Genomic DNA, 18,085 nt, shown 5'->3' with positions numbered 1-18,085 from the left:
GTCCATTCAATTGGTGAGGGACTTAGAAGTTGATTTTTGGTTTACAGGTCTTAGTGTAAAATGAGACATATAATTAAAATCTAAATACAATAGGATAAGCAAAATAAGTAAATATGTTAAATTTAAAGTGTTTCATTGTATGAGAAAAGCCACATGTACACAAATCTAAGAGGAAAATTTTTGAATTATAATTAATATTATGAATTTATAATTTTTAAAAATGTTTGTGTATGTGTGTTTTTATGTGTTCCTATCTGTGCCCACCAAGAAGGCCTAGAAGTGCCACTCCAGTCAGTATACTACATGTGATAGCCAGGTCTTTGTTCTAAATATATTCTCCACCAAAAGGAAGAGAGAAGGTTAATTACAGATAAGGGCAAGATCAGCTGAAAATATCTTCTTAGTTTAGAAATGAAAGAAGTTTTTAGTGATTAAAGGAGTGTGTCAAAAAGACAGGAGAGCTAGCTTGAAGTCCAGATCTCCCATTAGCCAAATTTTGGACAATTTGAACATCAAAAAGAATAAGACTTCAATGTGTTGCAAAAGACTAAAAAATAAAGATTTTATATTCTACAGTAAAATGCAAAATGAAGAGTTAATCTTAGAATGATAAAAACTCATTACAAGTGACTATTGCCCTGACATAGAAAGATTAATTCAGGTAAAGACTTTTGCTAGCATTTGTAGAACAGGATAGGTGAAATATAATTATCCAGTTTAGCCCTCATGAGGCCCTGTGAGGTCTTTTTATTCCCATTAAGGCACACAATAATTAATTTAATCAGTCCAAGATCACATAACTATTAAGTACCAGATTTTTAGTCCAGATTTGTCTGGAGATGAGACCTGTCAGTATCTGTATCTAAGGATACAGGTCTTCTGGGCAGTTATGGTGTGGCTTCTCTGTGCAAAGCACACTGACAGATACTAGGGTGAAATAAAAGCAGATTGTATTTTCAAATTTACCTCTGCAAAAAAAGATGATACAGAAAAGAAGGCATGCCAAAGAGAGCTCAAGCCAAATGTGACTAATTAGGGAAACTTTTAAACATAGGCACTATCCGAATGGTCACTGTGGCACTGTTGGCCTTATGGACTAAGGAAAATGCACTACAGAGCAAGGGAGGCAGCAAACTGTGGAGGCCAGTTGTGTGGGGTGTGGTGGAGTGCAGAGAGGACTAGAATATCCTTCTGGGGCCACTGGGTGGGGAGGGGTCTTGAATTTAAAGTCTTACAATTCACCAAAGCTAATGGATATGTGACACTGGGCTCAGACATCATAAATCTGGTGTTTTCAGGTAATGCAGATACTGGTCCCCCGGAAACAAAAGACTGGAGCTCAAGCGAGAAAGTACAATTGGAACTAAAATTTGGGAGTCATTGCCAGATGAATGATTGTTGGGTTCTCTGAAAGAGAAAGAGTTCAAGGGCAGAACCTTAGGGCAGTGTCTGAACAGGGGACAAGAAGAAAAGAAAGTCCAGGGCTGGGTGTGGCAACTCATTCCTGTAATTCCAGCCCTTTGGGAGGTCGTGGCGGGAGGATCTCTTGAGCCCAGGAGTTTGAGACCAGCCTGGGCAACATAGAAAGACCTCATATCTCCAAAAATGTTTTTTTTTTAAGTTAGTCAGGTGTGGTGGTGTGCTCCTCTGATCGGAGCTACTCAGGAGGCTAAGGTGGGAGGGTCCCTTGAGCCCAGGAGATTGAAGCAGCTACAGTGAGCCATGATCATGCCACTGCACTCCAGCCTGGGTGACAGAGCAATACCCTGTCTCAAACACAAAACAAACAAAAAAGAAAACAGAGTTCAGGGAGGGAGAAGGGGGCACATGCAAGCAGGCAGCCATGTGCAGAGCTGGGCATCCAGAAGCAGGGGCCCTCCACCTCCTGGGCGAACTCAAAAACCACCACCACAGAACATGAGCTATGGTACTTAGAATTATTCAAAGGCTAATTGTTATTCTGGAGTTTGCTGGATTAATTTATTTTTTAAAATTTTGCAGATGGACCTTTTTCATCTCTTTGATGACTTCACACACTATAATTAAACACATTTTGGTTGTGAGCACATTATCAAAGATATTAGAAGCAAAGAAGGAAGGAGAATGAGAATTTTGCAAACTGTTGAAGATAAAAGTTGAGGGCCTTTATTTAGGACGCAGTAATTACGAGTGTTTGAATTTTGGAGGGAGGTATAGAGGTAGAGCAGTTGCTCATAGCTGAATGAGATCTACAGGTATGAACCATAACACAAAGTCATTAATCTTTAAAAAAAAATGTGTTTTAACTAACGTTGGAACTCTTTCTGATACTCATCTCTCCATGTCCTTGATCTTAACATAAAGTGCAGATGTGACACATTTGTTGGCTGATATATTATAGCTGATGTAGAATTGACTGAGAATTACAGAGATCCTCAATTCTCATGGAAGATTGTGAAAGATAAGACTCCTGCAACACACTAAGATGGTGCCTCTCAAAGTGTATCCCCAAACAAGCAGCATCCACATCACCTGAGAACTTATCAAAGCAAATTCTCAGGCCCCAACCCAAACCTAGTGAGTCACAAACTCTGCAAACAGTGTTTTCAACAGCCCTCCAGGCCATTGTAATGTATGGGAAAGTTTGAAAAGCTGCCCTAGGAGGCCTGGAAGGTACACTGAATTTATGTCACTTCAAGCAGTTTGCTTGTTTTAAGATATCTCTGCTGAAAGTGTCCGGAAGAAGACTGGTTCTTTGAAGGTCTTAGTTATGCTTTTTCTGTGAGTATTTAGAATTAAATCAAATGGTTTCAGATTTTAGCCCCAAAATGGAATAGTTAATGAAAGTCACAGTGTTGTCTCTTATACAAATTTTAAATGGTCTGGGCGTGGTGGCTTACACCTGTAATCCCAGCACTTTGGGAGGCCAAGGCGGGCAGATCACGAGGTCAAGAGATCGAGACCATCCTGGCCAACATGGTGAAACCCAATCTCTACTAAAAATACAAAAATCAGCTGGGTGTGGTGGCACGCCCCTATAGTCCCAGCTACTCTGGAGGCTGTGGCAGGAGAATCACTTGAACCCAGGAGGCAGAGGTTGCAGTGAGCCGAGATTGTGCCACTGCACTCCAGCCTAGCGACAGAGCAAAACTCTGTCTCAAAAAAAAAAAAAAAAAAAAAAAATTGCATTGGTTTCATTTCAGAACATAAGTAGAGTATTTCATATTATTGAAATTATAACTTTGCCACTGTCCTTCATAAAAGAAACTGAATAAAATATTTACCATTGGCCAGGTGCAGTGGCTCATGCCTGTAATCTGAGCACTTTGGGAAGCCAAGGTGGGTGGATCACTTGAGGTCAGGAGTTCAAGACCAGCCTGGCCAACATTGTTAAACCCCATTTCTACAAAAAATACAAAAACTAGCTGGGTATAGTGGCATGCCCCTGTAATCCTAGGTACTTGAAAGGCTGAGGCAGGAGAATTGCCTGAATCCGGGAGGCAGAAGTTGCAGTGAGCGGAGATCGTGCCACTGCACTCCAGCCTGGGTGACAGAGCAAGACTCTGTCTCAATAACAAACAAACAAACAAATACACACACACACACACACACACATATATACTGTAATGCTTAATACCTAATTATATATATTATATATTTATGCACACATATAGTATAAAACATTTTTCTGCCTTTCAGGTCCAAACTGCTTTGCAGAAACCGCGGTGATCCCTGCTGGCAGAGAAGTGAAGACTGACGAGTGCACCATATGCCACTGTACTTATGAGGAAGGCACATGGAGAATCGAGCGGCAGGCCATGTGCACGAGACATGAATGCAGGCAAATGTAGACGCTTCCCAGAACACAGACTCCGACTTTTTCTAGAACATTTTACTGATGTGAACATTCTAGATGACTCTGGGAAATATCAGTCAAAGAAGACTTTTGATGAGGAATAATGGAAAATTGTTGGTACTTTTCCTTTTCTTGATAACAGTTACTACAACAGAAGGAAATGGATATATTTCAAAACATCAACAAGAACTTTGGGCATAAAATCCCTCTCTAAATAAATGTGCTATTTTCACAGTAAGTACACAAAAGTACACTATTATATATTAAATGTATTTCTATAATCCCTCCATTAGAGAGCTTATATAAGTGTTTTCTATAGATGCAGATTAAAAATGCTGTGTTGTCAACCGTCCTCACTGTGTACCTGCATATCTTTTTCAGTTCTGATTCCATCACCCGGGAATGTTCCCCCTGCACATTTTCACAGGGCAGAGTCACGCATGAATGGATCATAAGATATTAGGACCAATTTCCACTGAAACCCTGTTTAAATTCTATTTAATTACAGACATATCTCTAATGTTGATGTCTACTTCACATAAATATATTTCCTTTTTATAATAATATATTGCTTTTATCTGCTTCATTCTCAGTCACTTGTGAAATGCAGGTGTAAAGATCACTAACTCATACTTTCTCAGTTTTTTCCTCTAAGCTCCTGAATTGTAGACTATAGGTAAGCACATACATATATTTCATTCTTATTTACATTATTTTCTCTTCTAAGCATAACTTTAATTCATTCCCTAAACTGAGGAATAAAGTAGGCTGGAAAATTTGCATTAGTGTTCCATCAAGCTGAAGAAGACAACAAAATAGGGGAGGAGTCCTTCGATTATCCTAGGATAGTTAAGGAAAATCAAACTCCTAAACAAGTTTATATACCTGAAATCTAAATGTGCTACAGATAACTCAGCTGTCAGTTCAGTGGAATCATATTTGTCATCAGACTTGAGTCATCTATCCTCCATAAACTACACAGTAAAATCTTGACTGATAATCTTGAATTAGCCACCCTTCACAAGCAGAGTGAGAAAGCAGTTATTTTGTTAAAACAAAGCTGAAGACCAAGTGTACTCCACAACTTTCCTATAATTATAATTCCAAACCAACTTATTTTCTCTTCATTTGAACAGAGAACATAAAAAGCCACTGCAAAGTCCTGCTAATCTAATCAATGCATAATAGAAAATAGTTCTGCCTTTATCAATCATATCAGCATGTGGTGTGTTGATGAAAGAAGTAATTGGAGTCTTAATAGGTGTAGGATAAAAAAAGCAAAAGTATAATCACTATTTATGTCTTTAAAGGATTAAAACATATATAATCATTATTTGAAGCCTCTAAAGGTATTTTTCATATTTTTGTTTATTCTAAAATTTTGCATTAAGAACCTATTAAGTACAAAGCATTGACAACAAGGGAATAAGGCTTGATTTCTTGCCTTCTTGGACTTTTGGTCTCTGGCATAAGAAGTATATGAAATCATAATGTATTGTATTAGGAGCCAAGCTAGAGACCAGCAAATGGAGATTAGAAAGCCTTCCTAATGAGAAGATGGAGAACATGAAAAAAATCATTATATAAAAAATAATTCAATTATTAAAGACTGAATAACATTCAAGAAAAATGGATACATCTATCATAATTGAAAAATTAAACTATTGTGGACCTGAGTAAGTATAAAGATGCCACTGACTGAGTCATGAAAACATTACATATAGTCATTTAATTTTTATCTTGTTCATAAAGAACACCTTGAGCCAAAGGGACTACCAGTACATAGATTTCATGAAAATACTCAGGGGAATTATTAGCTAATTGTTCTCAGGTGTAATCAGCTTTCCAAAATTTAACCTTTGTATTAAAGACTGGTAGACATTGGCCATCCCTCCTTTATTCAAGGATGGATTGTTTGAGACACAGTTATTTAAAGTTGTCGTTTTGCTAATAAATGGCCCTAGCCCCCATGGGTAGGTGGGCCATTAGTAACCTCTTCTCTCTCCATCAGGCATGATGCAGTTAGAGACTCAGTCCATGCAGCTCAAAGTCTTCCTGTTTCCCTTAATAATAATTCCTACCAGAATGGATGATGAGCTCTGAAATAATTGCAGTGGTGTTTTCAATGCTGTGAGAATTTCAGAAAACCTGGTATTTTGTTGCATATAGAGAGAATGAACCCAGTATCATCTTGGGAAATTAACTGACTCACTTGCTCTAAACTTAGTTTGACCTGCAGGGTCACCAGCACACACTCCTAAGAACTAAAGCTCAGTGGCTGTTATTACACCAAAGTAACTCCCCTCCCCATCTCTGATTTCAACCCCCTCATTCCTCTCTCCTCATAGAAATAATGCATAAACCAAACACATGGAAGAACTTAGTTTTATGACACTGCATATACGCATTAATAATAATGGCATTATTTGCATTTTTGTCCAAGATCAACTTCTTCTTGCAGTTAGACTTTCACAAATATATAGCTATCTCAGATTGACATTCTATTTTCCTCCCCTCTGTTGTCAGAGAACTCTTTGCTGAGATTATCAACAACAAACTGTTCTATTCAATAAATAACCTGAATAGCTGCCCAATAAAAAAGGAAAGTATAAGTTACTCAATTTCAAAATAATATGGTTTGGAGATAGCACAGAAAAGGGGGGCCTCAGAATTCAAGCATAGAAGTTCTGGACAAGCCATAATCACTAAAATTCAAATAGGCCTGCTCTATAAGTACCTAATAATTGTTAAATGATTTGTTCAAGTTAATAAACTAAATCGTGCTTACAAATGTATTAATGAATTTATTTCAAATTTTCAACCCATATTTAGATCTGAAAGTATAAAGCTACTTATGTAAGCAATAGAATGGTTCTGGAAATTATCTGATGTCTTAGAGGTTTTCAAGTTAAATTCATTCTTTCAGTGATAGGATATTTACTTGTTGGGTGGATTAACAATACTTTCTATTGACATTTCCCAGAAGTCTTGAGAAAAGTCATTTCAAAAACTTGTATTTCATCCCTGCATGCAACAAGTATTAGATGCACTGCAGTTCAGGCAAGTCCTGCTACAATGTTGCAGCTAGTGCAGATGGAGAGGCACAGTATCCTTGACATCAAGGGGTCTGTAAGCCTTGAAACTAATTTAGGTTTGATTAAAATACTTTTAATCTTTTGATACTTAGAATTTCATCACCTGCTTTGTGCAGTAAAACATGCTGAGAATTCTCATACAGTTTTAAGTTTGTAACATCAATAATATGTTTTATAAACTTTCCTCCCTACTTCTCCAACATAAATGTTGCATTTATATAAGGTTAAAAGTCCTAAAAAATCATAAAATTCAGATGTTTAATTTTTGTTTTTAAGCAGTGAAATGGGTTTTTAAATGTATACATTATCTGAAACTTACAAAATATACAATGTTTCAAACAAGCATTGTTGGAAACGAAATCCATTATTTTAAATGTGGACTATTTAAACATGTAGAAAACAAAATTATAGATATAACTATGATTTTAAAAATATTAACAATTTGCTAAATTTGCTTCAATGGGCAAGAGATCAATCCTACTTTTCATTATTTTTAATATCATATTTTTCCCCAACATAATGTTATTATGAAGAGTATCCGATGTACAAATAAGCATCATTGGTAAAAACATACATGCTTCTTTGGCCAACATAATTTGTAACTTTCTTATGGAACCTACTTACCTACTATATTTTTTTTCCTCACTAGTAGCATCTGATGGTTGATACAGTCAGTAACTATTCTGAAGAATTAGATTAAGAGAGAACAATTTACTTATTCAGGAATAAGTGCATTTTTACAGTATATATTTTTCACATTCCAGCTGCAACTTCCAAAGATCAGGTTCTCATTGCTCTGTAGCACAGATTAAACAGCCTACTTATGTCATATCCTCACTTCACACCAACCTCTTCAGTCTATTATTTTAGTTTTCTAAATGTAGATCTAGTTTTCAACTGAATTCTTTATTTTGAGGATCGCAATCACACACAAAATAACATCCAAACTCCTCAACATGGAAGACTGGTGTCTTCACAATTAGATCATGGACCACACCATGACCCAGGCCCCTGTGGCTGCTGAGACTTCTGGGCCCTGGGTACCACAGACTATACTCTAAACATGGTCTCTGCTATCTCAGATCCTGCCCTGAGTGTCCTTTGCAGCATGCTGAGATATTAGCCATTTTCAATGTCCAATTCAAGTGCCATTGCTGGTAAGAAGGCTTCTGTAGTTCTTATTGGAAGAATTGTCACTCTATGTCCCAGTAATAGTACTAATTTGGTTTCTTATTTTAACATATCATTTAGGAATCATACCATAGTTTGCATAATAGTTAATTTTATGCCTGCTTCTTCTATTATTTACAAATCCCTTTAGTTTGGGCTGTGAGATATTCAATTCCCAAAACATCACCCAATATCTATATGTTAAAGGCTTGTTGAATTGTATTCAATCTATTAATTCAGAGTTATCTGCTATTCTTGTTTAAGGACAATGTATGTATTAAAGAGCAACTAAAAGCTCCCATTACTGTTTGCCAACCCAGTTGTCTTTTGATTTCTCTGTCAACTTGCAAATATCAAATATCTAAGTCATACAACCCGGAGACACACCAAATACCCCAAATACCCCATGGTAGTTTTAGGATGAACTCTGGCAGCTATTGGCCATTTCTGGTGCAAGTCAGAAAAAAATTGCCTTTAGTGTGAAATTTTTGATGCTGAAGAAAGTTGATTGTACTGAAGAGACACTGGCCCTTTATGATAAAGGAAGTCAAGTTTACAGTTTTGATATTTGTTTACTTTCTTATTTCTAATTTTTGGAAAACAATTTTCTTAGAATTTCATTTGTGGTATTGATCACTTCTGCGTGTTTTAATCTTTCTACATAACATAATTAAACACCTCAGTAGGTATCTAGTGAACTGATACAATAATGAGCTGAGTCATTTGTACAGAAATATAGTAGCTTCCATAACCTGAATGATAACTATTTAAAAGTGATGGTTGTTGAAATTTTACTGTAGTGTCAAATTACACTTTAAATTTTGCAAAGCACCTGCTATTCTAGCCTTAACACAAAAATTTAGAAACTAAATCCAATGCCTAATTTTTAAACGAATAAATCCCATTGAATATTAAGTGACACTGACAATCACCCTGAAAAGTATTCAGCCAAAGTTTCAATAGAATTAGGAAACTTAAATGAAAATGTGCTCTCAGTGCTTGGCCCATGAGCAGTTTATGATTTAAGACATGCATACTGTTTAACTCTTTCCTTTAAAGTTCAGAAAAGTACATAAAGCCTCTGACTGACCTATTATATAGGCACAGAATTATCAAAAGCAATCAAAGTATGTACCTAAAGTCAATTTAGTATATTATGAATACAGCCTGATGACTAAACACAATTGCAAATATTGCGACTTTAGTTTTTAATTCAATTTTTAGTAAGTAGAAATATTTCTCAATTTTATTTGGTATCTAATTATATTAAGACCAACATATACATTAAAGTGCATTTAGATGATTAATATTTAATGATCATTATTTTATTTAATGATTAATATTTTCTATTATTTGAATTTCTGTAATTTATATTTTAGAAAGAACTGTTTCCAAACACATTTTATGGAAAGATTTCATTTTTCCATTCCTTTTACTTTTATATTTACATTGTCAAATAAATACAATTCTATTTTCATTTCTATTAGATTTCAGGGTTTATTCTTTTCCTAAGCATATAATTCTTATAATGGAAAAAAGTGAAAAGTATCCATTAAGTAATATAAACCTATGAAACTATTAATGTTCTTTATATTACCAAGTAGTTTCATAGTTTTAAAAAGCCATTCTTAAGCAATCAGTGAATGTATATCATCGGCCAAAAGTTATGGTAGGTTTCCTTCACTTATTATCACATTTAACCTCACAGTTCTCTCAAATTGTGGGTTACTTTTGTTGCAGAAAAGTAAATATAGGCTCAGGGAAATTTAAAAACTGCCTTAAGATTCAGTCTAGTAAATGAGAGGCTGAGTTAAGAATCCAAATCTGCTTTATATCAGAGCCCATGATTTGAAGTCTTATCATTTGTGTTTAGGTCAGGGACCTCTAGAAATTAGACAGAATTTTCAAAATGGTCTTTTACCCCACTCCCCATAAATAAGATAATGAATAGCAACACTGATTCCTAATTCTAGAATGTCAATCTTGATACTTGTCAAAGTAAATAGTAGCTCCTCACAAAAATGTTGTAGCCTCCCTAGTCTAAATGCTTATGCTATATTTTGATTCCTAAATCTAGAGATCTCTTTTTAAAAACAGTATTGAAGCATCAGGTTGTTCAGGTATGATTCTCACATTGAAATTTACAAAATATAACCAAATATTGTGACCCAGTTTTTCTGGAGCCAAGAGAAGTAAACTGCCATTTATTAGGTGATGATTATATGGCAAACACTACAATTTCAAATTTCAAATTCTTTTATCTTTTTTATTCATTTTATCAACTCTGCTGTATTGATGAGGAAGTCAACATATGGTGGGTAACATCCAAACTTCAGTGATGGGCTGGGCATGGTGGCTTACGCCTATAATCCCAGCACTTTGGGAGGCTGAGGCAGGTGGATCAGGAGTTTGAGGCCAGCCTGACCAACATGTGAAACCCCATCTCTACTAAAAATACAAAAAAATTATTTGGGCATGGCGGCACATGCCTGCAATCTACTCGGGAGGCTGAGGCAGGAGAATCCCTTAAACCCAGGAGATGGAGGTTGCATGAGCCGAGATCACGTCACTGCACTCCAGCCTGGGTGACAGAGCGAGACCCTGTCTCAAAAAAAAAAAAAAAAAAGTCAGTGATGGAACTGAGGCCAAATCTGGTTCCAAAGCTATCCTACATGGGGCACAGTCAGGACTGGAATGGATAGCTCTACCTGCTTCCAAATATTCTTCCCTGGGGAGCGGCTGTGAGTCTTACTGAATCAATTTATTCATTGCATTCTATGTGTCAAATGCAATTTAGGCCTGGGTGATAGAGTCATATATGGTCTTTGGACCCACGAAGCTCTGAGTCAAGGATACCAGCAGATATCCTTAAACTAATAAAAAAAAGCGATGGCATCACATGCCATTTTGAACTTTTGCATTAAAGTCATAAACTTACATCAGTATTACGATTTATACTTTTAAGCAAAGTTTTGCCATTTTCTGATACATAGTAGCTAGTGATAAAATTATGAAGTTACTATTGTATGTTCCAATGACATAAAAAACTAAGTGCCTGCTTGGGCTAGTTATACTCTGCAGTATACCCTGGCTTATTGTGAGGATTAAATAAAAAATCATCACAAACCCCAATTTAATTTAATATAGATTAATTATAAAAGTAATCTACCCATGTTACATAATGTTAAGTCTGTAGTTTCAAAGTGTATGGTATTTCTTAAAACAAAAACAAAGATTGTCTCCACTCCAAACAATAACAGCAATGGTGAAGGTTGTGGGTGGACAGAGGTAGCCCCACTCATCCCCAGGGGGCTCAGCTGCCACCGGCCAGGTCTATCTACTGCTCCCACCCGCTCTGACTGTTTTCTCTCAAGAAAAAGATTTTCATTTTAAGATAGGCATCAGTGCAATAAAGGAGCTCTATACAAAAATCATTATGTTCTATATATGTTTTTGTAGGTTTTAGATTAATTATGGCCAACTGTTACCTTAAAATATTTGTTACAAATAGCACTGAAGTGAGATTCAAAATTGTGCCTTCTATTGAAGCCAAGAAAGTAAATGTCTTTAAAATAAACATAATGGTGTTTTTTTTTTGGTACAATAAACAGCATACCTACACTTCAGAGGACAAATCATGTTATATAATAACCAGGAGGGAAAATAAAAGGATACATTAATTTGCATATGGAAGCAAAATGGAAATGTTGAAATTCAGAGCAATATAGAGCAAAACAGAGGTTTGTCTGAAACATTTAAAATATTAAGAAGTATGACTAAAAAACTCAAACATTTTAATACACGATGAATCCTTTTCTTAAGGAAAAAAGGAAAATAATAAAAGTGGTATTTGGATGAGATAATTTTCCTTTAAATTTATTCCTCAGAATGATGTAAATTTTCCAGCTGGAAGCTCATCTTTCTATACATGCATGCATCTACACAAATGGTTAAACAGTTACTCTCTCAATTCGCTGGGATAGGAAAGGTGGATACAAATATAAGCAAGGGTCTGATTAAAACAAAACAAAACAAACAAAAGACAAGAGAAGCACTGCACTGTTGGCCAGAAATTCCTTTTAAGTCAGACTTAAGTCCGCAGAAAGTTGGACCTAAGCAGTGAAGGATGTAGGGGAACAAAGAGAGACTCTGCTTGGCCGAGTTTGCTATTCTCATTTGTCCCTGTCAATACGGCTACATAAAGTTCACAACTATTTGCACATAGCTATAAATATAGCATGAATAAAACACATATGTATTTGTATTATTTACTATTTATAATTTGAATTAATGTTTAAAATAATTTTAAATACTTATTCCATAAACTCAGTATTTGAAAACTTAAAGTCATTTTAAATAACATCATTTACCAAGTCTGCGTGATGCTTTACAAGATACCTGATGAATGTAAAATTATAGCTTTTTGTCTTCATTTCTAATAGACTGTTATAGGGGAAATGTACTAAAATGTTGTACTTATTACATTTATGAATTTCAGACAGTTTCTATAGACTGAGAACAATGATATGTTTTTATAAATTATTTGGTGAAAGTTTTCCAGTAAGTGTTCATGTCCTGTACAAATTTATTAAACAACATCAATTTTACCTAACAACTGTAACCACTAATAAATCATCAGTCACCACTTTTCCTGCATATCTGACAGATGGAGAACACTGTGCTTAGTGTTGAAGATACCAAAGGGAATTCAAGTGAGGGGAAAAAAGGAGAGCAAACTGATCAAAAGGGAATGCCCATGATGCTTTCAGGAAACCAGGGTGAGAACATGCTGGCTGGAGGATGGGTCTGGTTTCCAGCAGAGATGATAGGAATTAAAAGGCATAGGTGAGTTGTTCCCATCCCTGGCCTGAGCCTTACTCCATAGCTATAGAAACATAGTCTCTAGAAACAAAGGCCAGAGCATCCTTTTAACATTTATATCATAAGTATTCTCAATAAATGTTTGCAATTTATTTGCTTTAATGTAACTTGGCAGTAAAGACTTTGGCCTTTGGAGGTCTGATTCTAATCCCAGTTCTACCACTTACTGGTTATTTATCAGGTACACGTTACCTACCTCTCTGTAACTCAGATTGCTCATCAGTAACATGGGGAGAGTGGTATCAACCACTAAGAGGATTAAATGAGTGAATATTTGTAAAACACGTAGCCTAGAATAGATAAATATTTATAAAGCACAAGATCTATTTAAAGTGTTTATAACATAATACATTGGAATATGAGACTATTGAACATTTTGAAGATTCTAATAAATGCATAATTTAATTTAGTGCTCATTTGAAAAATATTTTATCCTCATGTTTAAATTTAACATATATAATTTATATCTTAGTTTTTATCCCATTTATATATATATATTTACCAGAAAAATGTTTTGTAATACCTTAATTTTATGTGGAGTTGAATTTAAATAATTAGGCCGAATTTGTATGTATCGTTGGATGGGTATGTGTATTGACCTGATTTATAAAATAAAGTATTTATTAAACTGGGTTTTGCACTTCCAGGTAGAGTCACATTTAAGATAATCCTTTGAAATATTTTAGCTTTTGAAAGTAGATTAAGCAAGATAAATAAAATGTATGTACGTCATTAAAAATACTTAAAATGCTTTAAATATTTTGAGTTATTTAAAATATAATCCTTGAGGCTCACTCAAATATGTAACTTTTATTTCTCTTATTTAAATGAAAGATGGACGCTGCTGTACCCTGAAGTAGCATCTATAATGTAATATCCCATAGAATTGACTGTGATAATACATTTCTGCTTTGTCATTTCTAAAAGTAAATGTAATGATTATGAAACCACATATCGAGAAATATGGACTAACAGTAAGTAAATATCTTAGATTCAGATTTCTTTTTTTAATGGAAACACTCTAGAGGCTCCTCTGCGCTGGCTTGGAGAAAGGCTTTTTAAAAAATAAATTAAAACCAAAAAGTATTTTTTCTTAAGGCTACGAACTTCCCATTCCGGAACTGGAAGATTCGGCAATTTAGAACAATCCTCCTGCCAAGGGCAACTGGAAAAGCTGGGAAGAATAGACAGTTCTTCCTGAAGCCAGTGGAGAACTAAATACTTAGGAAAACCTACCAGACCAATGGCTGGAAAAGCCCAAATTAGAGTTTAGTCTGGCATTCTGAGCATTTTTCCCTGAGTACATTTCCTATTGGAATAGCATGCTGAGAAGCTGAATAGCACTTTTTGACATTTCATGGAAAAAATTGAGCAAAATTTAGAGTCTGGGTATACAAAGGTGGGTAACCTCCCTATATGTGTTTGTAGCCCCACTGGGCTGCATTCAAGGTGCAGAGCTGATCTGAGGCTACACAAATACAATGGAGCAGAAACAACAATAGGTTCAGAATCACAGTCTCCTAATGATGGAATAATCAGACCCAGATATAAAATAAATCTATATTCAAAGACTATAGGACAAAATTGGAGATTTCAGCAGAGGATTAGAAACCTAAACTGACCTAGCAAAATTGAAAAGAACCAAAAAAAGATTTTTTGAACTGCAAAATGTAATAACTGAAATTAAAGACTTAGTTGACTGGATTTAACAGATTAGAAACAACTTAAGAGAAAAGAGTGAATCTGAAGACAGATCAAATGAAAAGAAGTACAGATAGGAAATGCAGAAGAGGTAAAGAATGTAGCAGATACTAAGTTGAAGTTCCAAAAGGTGAAAAAGGATAGGACGGAACAGGAAAACAATGGTTAGAAAGAAAATGGCTGATGGCCTTCTAAAGTTGATGACAGACAATAAAACAAAGAATTCCCAAGTAGCAGCGCTACAGTGAAAGGAAGAAAAAATGACAATCATAAAGGCAGCCAGAGGAAACAGATTCCATGTAAAAAAGAATTATGACAATTGTGAATGTTTGATGCATGTTTAATATTCTTATCTTTGGATAAGGAATTCTGAAGGCAGTTAAACATCTTTAATACGCTGAATAAAAAGAACTGCCAACTTAGAATTCCATACATATAATTAATGCCCTATATAGTATACAGCCGTGACTTATTAAGACCTAATACTTATTGGTGCTTTTATCATTTTTATAGACAATGCATTAACTATTCCCTCACCATGTCTACTGTTTTGCTGTATCTTAATGCTGTGTGTTTTAAATATGAAAACTTCTTCTTCTTCTTCTTCTTCTTCTTCTTCTTCTTCTTCTTCTAATAGTCATTATTCATTTAGCCACATCCCCACATTTGCCATTTTCTTGTTTTTTATTGCTTCCTTCACCTTTCATTGTAAATCCTTTTCCCTCTGCCTGAAGAATACTCTTTAATATTTCTTTCGGTGAATTTCTACTGGTGATAATTTTTTCAGCTTTCATTTCATTAAAATATCTTTATTCAAACTCCATTTTTAAAGAATAAGATTATAGGCCGGGCACGTTGGCTCACGCCTGTAATCCCAGCACTTTGGGAGGCCGAGGCAGGTGGATCACCTGAGGTCAGGAGTTCAAGACCAGCCTGGCCAACATGGTGAAGCCCCGTCTCTACAAAAATACAAAAATTAGCTGGGCATGATGGCAGGTGCCTGTAATCCCAGCTACTCAGGAGGCTGGGGCAGAAGAATCGCTTAAACCCAGGAGGTGGAGGTTGCAGTGAGCCAAGATCGTGCCATTGCACTGCAGCCTAGGTGACAGAGCGAGACTCTGTCTCAAATAACAATAATAATAATAATAATAATAACGTTATAAAATGGTAAAAGCACAAATAAGTACTAGATCTTGGTAAGGCAAGGAGGCATACCATAATTTATAGGGTAATTTTTTATATGTAGCAGTGAATGAACAGGAGACAAAATGTTCATAAAATACATAAATACCTGAACAACAGAATTAACCAAGCTGACCTAGGAAACAGGTGCATAATTCTTCATGAAAAAATTACAAAATACAAGCATGTGGAAAATTTATAAACAACAACTTTACTCTGAGCTATAAAGTTTCATTATAAAGCATTGACATCACATGAATTATAAATCCTGACAATTCAATTAAACTATAACTCAACAAGAAAAGCTATCAATAAATAAAATGTCTCCATATGTTGCAAATTAAGAAACAAAATTCCAAGATGGGTGAGGTGACACACACCTGTGGTCCCAGCTACTCAGGAGGCCAAGGTCAAAGGAGAAGTCACAATAGAATGGAAAAGGGGCTGTCACTAGAGACTCTGCAGTGTTAAGAAGATAATAAAATTATATTATGGGAGACTTCTGGTTCTGGCAAGATAGACTAGCCCAATTTCTCCTGGGTTCTCCCTCTTACTAGTAAAAACCCTTGACATAATAACAACAAACAACCATAAAAAACTCTGAAAGTTGGAAAGAAAGTGGTGGCTGCCCAAGGACTTCAGGATTTGAGGAATGACACCCCAGTCTGTTCCATGGCTTCCTTATTGCCTCTCATAAATCCCAGACCCACCAACAGGCACCGACCATAAACACTCCAAGAAAACCCAATGCACAGGAAAAGGATGATCTAACAGCAAAAAACCTTTCTGGCTATGTGCACCCTACTCCAGGTAAACAACTACGTACCTCTGATTTGAATGGGCCCAGCAGGAGCTGGCGTCTTCATCCACTCTCCAGGCATGAAAGCAGGCAGCACTCCTGACCCCTGTTTGGTGGTATCTGGTCCATTTCTGCACCTCCTGTGCTGATAAGTGGTCTAAGTCCTAGTCATATGTTCTTTTGTGCAGGATTCCATGAGTGGGCATCAGCCCTCCTATTAGCCCCTGGGTGGTGGTGAGATATAGTATGTACACAGATATAGTATGTACACACACACAGTGAGTACGCTTACATCCCTGTAAAGATGAACCAGTGGACAGGAGCCAGATGGCACTAATTTGCTACTGAGTGGATGATTGGTGTCCCTGGGGAACAGTGCTATATCAGGACCCAGTGTTGGCCTCTGTTCCAGATAGGTTAGACATTGAGAGGTGGTAGTAGCTAAACAAGCCTGGGAAAGCAGGTGTCCATGCTATTGGGTGCATACGTCACTCCATCGCTCTATCCTGGCTGCTCCCTCCATATGTCTATGTGGGGTTCTGGTGGAGCTGATGATGAAAGATGGCCAATGCCAATCACCTGGAAAAAATTACCTACTTGGTTGTTCAGAGCCTCTTTTAAGGTACATGTTTTCTGCTGAGTGTTAACTATGTGACTGAAAAGTCTTCACACTTTGCACTCATGCCCATGTGTCCATCCACAGGCCTCTGCCTGAGACTTCCTTGTCTCCAGTCTTTTGGTCTTTCCTTCCAGGCCCCTGGCTGCAGCCACATCATTGGCCACTGTCAAAGAATTATACATATTCTCCCCTCTCCACTGTCTTTCAGGTCTCCCTCTAAAACAGGCAGTCACTATCAAATTTTGGCTTCATCCACTGAGAGAACCCATAAATCAAGCTTGGGATTTTTCCTCGTGTGAGCTTGGGGAAGGGAAATGGTATGATTGTTGTGGGTAATTTGGGAGTTTGGTCTGTCAGCGAATGTAGCTAACTTGGACCCTCAGGACCTGCTTGGACTCAGTCCTGAATGGACTGCTGTTGGGTCAGTGGACTCTGCATAATGGGCAGTTCTGTGTAGTCACTTGGTGCCCCATAGTTAAGCATTCCATCTGCCTGTAGTTCTTGCATTACTATCTCTACCTTTCCTCCCATCAATCCTGGCCAATAGAGAAAACCCCCCAATTACGTGTTCAGCGATGCTGGTGCTGCTTAGACAAGTGTGCCCCTGATAGTGCCATGAATGGTGTGTCCTTGAGTCCTCTTGTGGGACATAATGCTCTGTTGGGTTTTTTAACTTCATATAATTTATCAGCTCCAGCATTCCCAATTCCATCAGCTTCTCTATTCCTTCTTATACCACCTGCAGCTTAGGCATTTCTCATTTACTGTGTTGCCCATCACTTTTTCTAGCAGTAAGTTTGCCC

General features: G+C 36.5%; 1 protein-coding gene across 1 annotated transcript in view; it reads left to right on the top strand.

Moving 5' to 3' along the window:
* Positions 1-13,693, top strand: part of VWC2 (von Willebrand factor C domain containing 2) — a 155,373-nt gene extending 141,680 nt beyond the window's left edge. The window contains exon 4 of the mRNA XM_054495489.2: positions 3,679-13,693. Coding sequence (XP_054351464.1) covers positions 3,679-3,830 — 152 coding nt within the window. The 3' untranslated portion in view covers positions 3,831-13,693. The remainder of the gene's footprint in view (positions 1-3,678) is intronic.
* Positions 13,694-18,085: the final 4,392 nt, after the last annotated feature.

This window comes from Pongo pygmaeus, chromosome 6 (genome assembly GCF_028885625.2).
Source record: "Pongo pygmaeus isolate AG05252 chromosome 6, NHGRI_mPonPyg2-v2.0_pri, whole genome shotgun sequence".
Taxonomy (NCBI): domain Eukaryota; kingdom Metazoa; phylum Chordata; class Mammalia; order Primates; family Hominidae; genus Pongo; species Pongo pygmaeus.
The sequence above is the reverse complement of the archived record's forward strand: the minus strand, read 5'-3'. Positions and strand labels throughout refer to the sequence as shown.